Raw genomic sequence first — 10,000 nt, 5'->3', positions numbered from 1 at the left:
ACTGAGAGGCTACCATGCAAGAAGGAAGCCCTTGCTCCAAAAGCCACACCTTAAGGCTCGTCTAAAGTTTGCTGCTGATCACATGGACAAAGATAAGACCTTCTGGAGGAATGTTCTGTGGACAGATGAAACAAAAATGGAGCTGTTTGGCCACAATACCCAGCAATATGTTTGGAGGAGAAAAGGTGAGGCCTTTAATCCCAGGAACACCATTCCTACCGTCAAGCATGGTGGTGGTAGTATTATGCTCTGGGCCTGTTTTGCTGGCAATGGAGCTGGTTCTTTTGTTAGAATAATTATGTGTAAGTTATCACACAACTCTTATGCTTAAAGGTCGTTGCTATAGTTATTATCAATTGTGCTGAAGTTGTACTTTTCCATCTGTGCAAAGGGACAACTTGCAATCTTGGATTGCGAGTCGTCTCGTATCAGCGTGTTTGTCCAGACGCGGCCTGCTGACTGCCAAGGGCGAACATTGAGTACCTTGACGCAGACAAAGCAGAGACAAGGCGATATCACGAGTGTCAGCACATTTCCATTTCTGAATAATCATATATTGTGTCTAACTGGGGCTGCTGAAATTAACCAGGGACCTCCCGAATAAACAGTGGAGCACGTGGGCTGTGCCTTAGGGCGTAGGTTGGCCTAGTGGCTAAGTGGCCTCGTGGTTAGAGTGTCCGCCCTGAGATCGATAGGTTGTGAGTTAAACCCCGGCCGAGTCATACCAAAGACTATAAAAATGGGAGCCATTACCTCCTTGCTTGGCACTCAGCATCAAGGGTTGGAATTGGGGCTTAAATCACCAAAAATGATTCCCGGGCGCGGCCACCGCTGCTACCCACTGCTCCCCTCACCTCCCAGGGGGTGAAGAAGGGGATGGGTCAAATGCAGAGGACAAATTTCACCACACCTAGTGTGTGTGTGACAATCATTGGTACTTTAACTGTAACTGAGTGTACAGCCCAATACGTCTCTCCTCATTGAGCAAAATTGAACTATCTCTGCATGATTCCTTGCTTCTTGTCTGTTTAATAGTGTTTGAAACTAACAGCTTTACAGAGAGTAAATGGGACAATGAAAAAGGAGGATTACCTCCAAATTCTTCAGGACAAGCTAAAATCATCAGCATGGAGGTTGGGTCTTGGGCGCAGTTGGGTGCTCCAACAGGACAATGACCCCAAACACACCTCAAAAGTGGTAAAGGAATGGCTAAATCAGGCTAGAATGAAGGTTTTACAATGGCCTTCCCAAAGTCCTGACTTAAAGATGTGGACAATGCTGAAGAAACATGTCCATAATGGCTAAATTAGGCTAGAATGAAGGTTTTAGAACGGCCTTCCCAAAGTCCCGACTTAAAGGTGTGGACAATGCTGAAGAAACAAGTCCATAATGGCTAAATTAGGATAGAATGAAGGTTTTAGAATGGCCTTCCCAAAAAGTCCTGACTTAAAGGTGTGGACAATGCTGAAGAAACAAGTCCACAATGGCTAAATTAGGCTAGAATGAAGGTTTTAGAATGGCCTTCCCCAAAGTCCTGACTTAAAGGTGTGGACAATGCTGAAGAAACATGTCCATAATGGCTAAATTAGGCTAGAATGAAGGTTTTAGAACGGCCTTCCCAAAGTCCCGACTTAAAGGTGTGGACAATGCTGAAGAAACAAGTCCATAATGGCTAAATTAGGATAGAATGAAGGTTTTAGAATGGCCTTCCCAAAAAGTCCTGACTTAAAGGTGTGGACAATGCTGAAGAAACAAGTCCACAATGGCTAAATTAGGCTAGAATGAAGGTTTTAGAATGGCCTTCCCAAAGTCCTGACTTAAAGGTGTGGACAATGCTGAAGAAACAAGTCCATAATGGCTAAATCAGGCTAGAATGAAGGTTTTAGAATGGCCTTCCCCAAAGTCCTGACTTAAAGGTGTGGACAATGCTGAAGAAACAAGTCCATAAAAGAAGCAAACTTCATGAATGTTTTTTGTGACCAACAAGTATGTGCTCCAATCACTCTATCACAAAAAAATAAGAGTTGTAGAAATGATTGGAAACTCAAGACAGCCATGATATTATGTTGTTTACAAGTAGAGATGTCCGATAATGGCTTTTTTGCCGATATCAGATATTCCGATATTGTCCAACTCTTAATTACCGATTCCGATATCAAGCGATACCAATATATATAGTCGTGGAATGAACACATTATTATGCCTAATTTTGTTGTGATGCCCCGCTGGATGCATTAAACAATGTAACAAGGTTTTCCAAAATAAATCAACTCAAGTTATGGAAAAAAAATGCCAACATGGCACTGCCATATTTATTATTGAAGTCACAAAGTGTATTGTTTTTTTTAACATGCCTCAAAACAGCAGCTTGGAATTTGGGACATGCTCTCCCTGAGAAAGCATGAGGAGGTTGAGGTGGGCGGGGTTGAGGTGGGGGCGGGTGTAGGGGGTAGCGGGGGGTGTATATTGTAGCGTCCCGGAAGAGTTAGTGCTGCAAGGGGTTCTGGGTATTTGTTCTGTTGTGTTTATGTTGTGTTACGGTGCGGATGTTCTCCCGAAATGTGTTTGTCATTCTTGTTTGGTGTGGGTTCACAGTGTGGCGCATATTTGTAACAGTGTTAAAGTTGTTTATACAGCTACCCTCAGTGTGACCTGTATGGCTGTTGACCAAGTATGCCTTGCATTCACTTATGTGTGTGAAAAGCCGTAGATATTATGTGACTGGGCCGGCACGCAAAGGCAGTGCCTTTAAGGGACGCCCCCAATATTGTTGTCTGGGTGGAAATCGGGAGAAATTCGGGAGAATGGTTGCCCCGGGAGATTTTCGGGAGGGGCACTGAAATTCGGGAGTCTCCCGGGGAAAATCGGGAGGGTTGGGAAGTATGACTGGGAGACGCAACTGCTCTGTACTTCTCACTAAGTCCGTGTACTCCGTACAGCTGCGTTTTAAAAAGTCATACATTTTACTTTTTGAAACCGGTACCGATAATTTACGATATCACATTTTAAAGCATTTATCGGCCGATAATAATCGGCAGTCCGATATTATCGGGCATCTCTATTTACAAGTGTATGTAAACTTTTGACCACGACTGTGTATATATATATATATATATATATGTATATACATATATATATATATATATATATACACACATATATATATATATATATATATATATATATATATATATATATATATATATATATATATATATATATATATATATATATATACATATATATATATATATATATATATATATATATATATATATATATATATATATATATATATATATATATATATATATATATATATATATATATATATATATATATATAAATAAAATATAATATTTATATACATACATACAGTTATTGCGATCATTCCTGAGTTGAGTAAAGAAGAAAGAAGTTTGTAGAAGAAGTGATGATAATAGAAGATGTTATGAGAGAAGTGGACAGATGAAGAGGTGAGGAAGTGGGCGGGGCTAACCTGGCAGTGAACAGATGAACTGGTACACCTCCTCCACGTTCCACCTGGCGGGGTCATTGGCGACCACGGGCTGACACGACGTGGTGTCCTGCTCCGACGAGGCCCGAGCGGGCCGCCGCTGGACGGGGAGCGGCGCTGGGGCCGGCGGGGCCGGGGGTCCCGAGCTGGCCGCCGACAGCGGAGAGGGCGGCCCCTCGTAGCTGGACATGTCCGAGCAGGGGCTGGACTCCTCCTGGCTGGGCTGCGAGGGCTGTGGCGAGGACACGGAGCCGCCCGCGGTCTGCTGAGGTGACGGCGACATCTTCTGAGGAGGTGAAGATGGACGCCAATGAGGGACAGGAAGTCAGTCGAGATGTATGAAGAATGTTTGTGTACCCGCTTCTTGGCCTCCGTGCTGGACCTGGTCTGACTTCTTCTACGCCAGCGACTTGTTGCTTTGGTCTTCTCTGGACGGAACAACCCGATACGCTTGGTGCAGCCCACGTTGTACCTGCACACATGTCACATGACCTACTTACACCTGCACACATGTCACATGACCTACTTACACCTGCACACATGTCACATGACCTACTTACACCTGCACACATGTCACATGACCTACTTACACCTGCACACATGTCACATGACCTACTCTTACAATACCTGCACACATGTCACATGACCTACTTACACCTGCACACATGTCACATGACCTACTCTTACAATACCTGCACACAAGTCACATGACCTACTTACACCTGCACACTTGTCACATGACCTACTTACACCTGCACACTTGTCACATGACCTACTTACACCTGCACACATGTCACATGACCTACTCTTACTTACAATACCTGCACACATGTCACATGACCTACTCTTACAACACCTGCACACATGTCACATGACCTACTAGTACACATGTGGCGTCTGAGCATCCAGGGTGTAGTACTTGCTGCCACCAGCTGGGGGCGCACGTACTTGACACCCAGTCGGATTCCGACAGGCTGAAGTAATAATCATAATAACAGTAATAACACAACCGATAATCAATAATTGTTTGATTCTCACCCATATAATAATAATAATAACAGTGATAAAGAAACTAATAATCAATAATTGTTTGATAATCTCCCATATAATAATCATAATAACAGTAATAGAGCAACCAATAAGCAATAATTGTTTGATTCTCACTTATATAATAATCATAACAGTAATAAAGCAACTAATAATCAATAATTGTTTGATTTCTGCCCAAATAATAATCATAGTAACCGTAATAAAGCAACTAATAATAATTGTTTGATTCCCACTAAAATAATAATCATAATAACAGTAATAAAACAACCAATAATTAATAGTTGTTTAATTCTCACCCATATAATAATCATAATAATAGTAATACAACAACCAATAATCAATAATTGTTTGATTCTCATCCATATAATAATCCTAACAGTAATAAAGCAACTAATAATCAATAATTGTTTGATATCCGCACATATAATAATCATAATAACTAGGGATGTCCGATAATGGCTTTTTGCCGATATCCGATATTCCGATATTGTCCAACTCCTTAATTACCGATACCGATATCAACCGATACCGATATCAACCGATATATACAGTCGTGGAATTAACACATTATTATGTCTAATTTGGACAACCAGGTATGGTGAAGATAAGGTACTTTTTAAAAAAAATTATTAAAAAAAATAAGATAAATAAATTAAAAACATTTTCTTGAATAAAAAAGAAAGTAAAACAATATAAAAACAGTTACATAGAAACTAGTAATTAATGAAAATGAGTAACATTAACTGTTAAAGGTTAGTACTATTAGTGGACCAGCAGCACGCACAATCATGTGTGCTTACGGACTGTATCCCTGCAGACTGTATTGATATATATTGATATATAATGTAGGAACCAGAATATTAATAACAGAAAGAAACAACTCTTTTGTGTGAATGAGGAGGGAGGTTTTTTGGGTTGGTGCATTAATTGTAAGTGTATCTTGTGTTTTTTATGTTGATTTAATTTAAAAAAAACAAACAACAACAACAACAACAAAAAAACGATACCGATAATAAAAAAAACGATACCGATAATTTCCGATATTACATTTTAACACATTTATCGGCCGATAATATCGGCAGGCCGATATTATCGGACATCCCTAATAATAACAGTAATAAAGTAACCAATAATCAATTATTGTTTGATTCTCACCCATATAATAATCATCTATCAGTAAAAAAGCAACCAATAATTAATAATTGTTTGAGTACCGCCCATATAATAATCATAATAACAGTAATAAAGCAGCTAATAATCAATACTTGTTTGATTCCCGCCCATAAATAATCATAACAGTAAAAAAGCAACTAATAATCAATAATTGCTTGATTCCTGCCCAAATAATAATCATAATAACTGTAATAAAGCAACTAATAATAATTGTTTGATTCCCACTCAAATAATAATCATAACTGTAATTAAACAACCAATAATCAATAATTGTTTGATTCTCACCCATATAATAATCATAACAGTAATAAAGCAACTAATAATCAATAATTGTTTGATAACCTCCCGTATAAAAATCACAATAACAGTAATTAAGTAACCATCAATCAATAATTGTTTGATTCCCGCCCATATAATAATCATAATAACAGTTATAAAACTAATAATAATCAATAATTGTTTGACACCTGCCCATATAATAATCATAATAACAGTAATAAAGTAACTAATAATCAATAATTGTTTGACACCTGCCCATATAATAATCATAATAACAGTAATAAAGCAATGATTAATCAATAATAGTTTGATTCCCACACATATAATAATCATAATAACAGTAATAAAGCAATGGTTAATCAATAATAATGTGATTCCCCCACATATATTAATCATGACAACAGTAATAAAGCAATTAATAATCAATAATAGTTTGATTGCCACACATATAATAATAGTAATAAAGCAATTACTAATCAATAATAATCATCTATCAGTATTAAAGTAATGATTAATCAATAATCATCTATCAGAGAGAAATATATTGATGAGACGGATACGGTGGTCTCCTATGCTGTGTCAGAACTTGCCTCTTGGCACAGACCATGGAGCAGAACAAAGTCATGATTAATCAATAATAATCATAATAACAGTAGTGATTAATCAGTAATCATCCATCAGAGAACTTGCCTCTTGGCACAGACCATGGAGCAGAACCTCTTGGAGCCCTTGAAGGTGTAGGCGAAGTCCACCCAGCCACAATATTCACACGTCAGCTTGGGTTCTTGCTCCTGTTCTGTGGAATAGAACAGTTTGGTGCTGAGGTGCACATAGTGAACCCTCTTGTATCCACAGACACAAAGTCACAAGAAATAATGGATGATGGCAAAGTGATTGAATTCATGTTCATGTATTGTTGAATTGATGACCACTCCGTGATCACATACGACCGACAGACAATTTTGGATGTGGATAGATCGGGTCGTTATAGACTGAAAGATGCATGTACGGTGGACCTCCTCGCTAGCATGGGAATACTTTGCGGGCTACATCGAGCGGCCTTTGTAGCAGCGGAGTCAAGTACTAGCGGGGACCATCAACGGAGGAGACGTAAGCGGTGTGAGCGGAAGCAGAAGCGGGGATGCCGAGCGGGGCTAACAACAAAGGGAAAAGCTAATCCCCAAAGAAGCGTGGAGTGTCCGGGTAAGAAGTCATTTAAACTAGAACTAGCCGGCGCCAGGCTAGATAATCCCTGCACACATAGCAATTCTCTTAGAATAAAACACAACTCACATAATGTTTTTTCTTTTGTGACTGGGTCAGAGGCAGACATACATTGTACTGAGGTAGCTAACTATGATGCGTTCAGTTTATCGCAGCATCAAGCAAACAATCTGAAAATTCCCGTCGTATCAATTCCTAGATATGGTCGAAACTATTTAAAGTGCACTACGCATAATAAACGCAACATTATTAATATTGCTACTTCGAATAATTTCAACAAACAATCCTCAAAACAGCCCACTACCTATAATATGGGCTTTTTAAACATAAGATCATTATCTTCCAAAACGTTATTAGTTAATGAGGTCATTAGAGACAACAAACTTGACGTCGTTGGTCTCGCCGAGACCTGGCTCAAACCAGACGATTTTTTTTGCGCTAAATGAGGCATCTCCTCCTAACTATATGAATGCACATGTTGCCCGTCCTCTTAAAAGGGGAGGGGGTGTCGCACTAATATACAATGAAAACTATAATTTTACACCTAACCTTAATAATAAATATAACTCGTTTGAGGTGCTCACTATGAGGTTTGTCACACCGCTACCTCTCGACCTGGCTGTTATCTACCGCCCCCCTGGGCCCTATTCGGACTTCATCAGTGAATTCTCAGAGTTTGTTGCTGATCTAGTGACGCACGCCGACAATATAATCATAATGGGGGACTTTAATATCCATATGAATACCGCATCGGACCCTCCATGCGTGGCGCTCCAGACTATAATTGATAGCTGTGGTCTTACACAAATAATAAATGAACCCACGCATCGCAACGGTAATACGATAGATCTAGTGCTTGTCAGGGGTGTCACCACCTCCAAAGTTACGATACTCCCGTACACTAAAGTAATGTCCGATCATTACCTTATAAAATTCGAAGTTCTGACTCATTGTCAACAAACTAATAATAATAATAATAACTACTATAGCAGCCGCAACATTAATGCTGCCACAACGACGACTCTTACTGACCTACTGCCTTCAGTAATGGCACCATTCCCAAATTATGTGGGCTCTATTGATAACCTCACTAAGAACTTTAACGACGCCCTGCGCGACACCATTGATAGTGTAGCACCGCTAAAGCTAAAAAGGGCCCCTAAAAGGCGTACCCCATGGTTTACAGAAGAAACTAAAGCCCAGAAATTATCATGTAGAAAGCTGGAACGCAAATGGCGTGCGACTAAACTTGAGGTTTTCCATCAAGCATGGAGTGATAGTTTAATAACTTATAAACGCATGCTTACCTCAGCTAAAGCTAAATATTACTCAAATCTCATCCACCTCAACAAAAATGATCCTAAATTTTTGTTTAGTACAGTAGCATCGCTAACCCAACAAGGGACTCCTCCCAGTAGCTCCACCCACTCAGCAGATGACTTTATGAATTTCTTTAATAAGAAAATTGAAGTCATTAGAAAATAGATTAAAGACAATGCATCCCAGCCACAACTGATAATCACAGATACGACTTAACACACTTAACACAGATACGACTGTGTATACGATGGATACCGCCCTCCAAAATAGTTTCTCTCTCTTTGATGAAATAACATTGGAGGAATTGTTAAAATGTGTAAATGGGACAAAAACAGCATGTTTACTTGACCCAATTCCTGGGAAACTTATCAAGGAGCTTTTTGTATTATTAGGTCCATCAGTGTTAAATATTATAAACTTATCACTTTCCTCTGGCACTGTTCCCCTAGCATTCAAAAAAGCGGTTATTCATCCTCTACTCAAAAGACCTAACCTCGATCCTGATCTCTTGGTAAACTACCGGCCGGTGTCCCACCTTCCGTTTATCTCGAAAATCCTCGAAAAAATTGTTGCACAGCAGCTAAATGAACACTTAGCGTCTAACAATCTCTGTGAACCTTTTCAATCCGGTTTCAGGGCAAATCACTCTACGGAGACAGCCCTCGCAAAAATGACTAATGATCTATTGCTAACGATGGATTCTGATGCTTCATCTATGTTGCTGCTTCTTGATCTTAGCGCCGCTTTGGATACTGTTGATCATAATATTTTATTAGAGCGTATCAAAACGCGTATTGGGATGTCAGACATAGCCTTGTCTTGGTTTAACTCTTATCTTACTGACAGGATGCAGTGTGTCTCCCATAACAATGTGACCTCGGACTATGTTAAGGTAACGTGCGGAGTTCCCCAGGGTTCGGTTCTTGGCCCTGCACTCTTTAGTATTTACATGCTGCCGCTAGGTGACATCATACGTGTTAGCTTTCACTGTTATGCTGATGACACTCAACTCTACATGCCCCTAAAGCTGACCAACACGCCGGATTGTAGTCAGCTGGAGGCGTGTCTTAATGAAATTAAACAATGGATGTCCGCTAACTTTTTGCAACTCAACGCTAACAAAACGGAAATGCTGATTATCGGTCCTGCTCAACACCGACATCTATTTAATAATACCAACTTAACATTTGACAACCAAACAATTACACAAGGCGACTCGGTAAAGAATCTGGGTATTATCTTCCACCCAACTCTTTCGTTTGAGTCACACATTAAGAGTGTTACTAAAACGGCCTTCTTTCATCTCCGTAATATCGCTAAAATTCGTTCCATTTTGTCCACAAGCGATGCTGAGATCATTATCCATGCGTTCGTTACATCTCGTCTCGATTACTGTAACGTTTTATTTTCGGGCCTCCCTATGTCTAGCATTAAAAG

At 39.6% G+C, this 10,000-nt stretch overlaps 1 protein-coding gene across 5 annotated transcripts in view; it reads right to left on the bottom strand.

Moving 5' to 3' along the window:
• phc2b (polyhomeotic homolog 2b (Drosophila)) overlaps positions 1-10,000 on the bottom strand; it is a 115,531-nt gene that overhangs the window by 17,830 nt on the left and 87,701 nt on the right. For 3 of the 5 annotated variants that reach the window (XR_009824666.1, XM_062037796.1, XM_062037798.1), the window contains 3 exons: positions 6,710-6,815; positions 3,875-3,989; positions 3,500-3,803 (listed from right to left, as the gene is read on the bottom strand). Coding sequence is in view for 4 of the 5 variants with exons in the window: in XM_062037796.1 (XP_061893780.1) it covers positions 3,500-3,803; positions 3,875-3,989; positions 6,710-6,815 (525 nt within the window). In the remaining variant the exon portion in view is untranslated. The remainder of the gene's footprint in view (positions 1-3,499; positions 3,804-3,874; positions 3,990-6,709; positions 6,816-10,000) is intronic. The other 2 variants (XM_062037797.1, XM_062037799.1) reach the window with 1 other exon arrangement.

The sequence above is a fragment of the Entelurus aequoreus genome, linkage group LG26, assembly GCF_033978785.1.
Source record: "Entelurus aequoreus isolate RoL-2023_Sb linkage group LG26, RoL_Eaeq_v1.1, whole genome shotgun sequence".
NCBI classification, from domain to species: domain Eukaryota; kingdom Metazoa; phylum Chordata; class Actinopteri; order Syngnathiformes; family Syngnathidae; genus Entelurus; species Entelurus aequoreus.
Note: the sequence above shows the minus strand (reverse complement) of the source record. Positions and strands in the feature narration are given on the sequence as shown.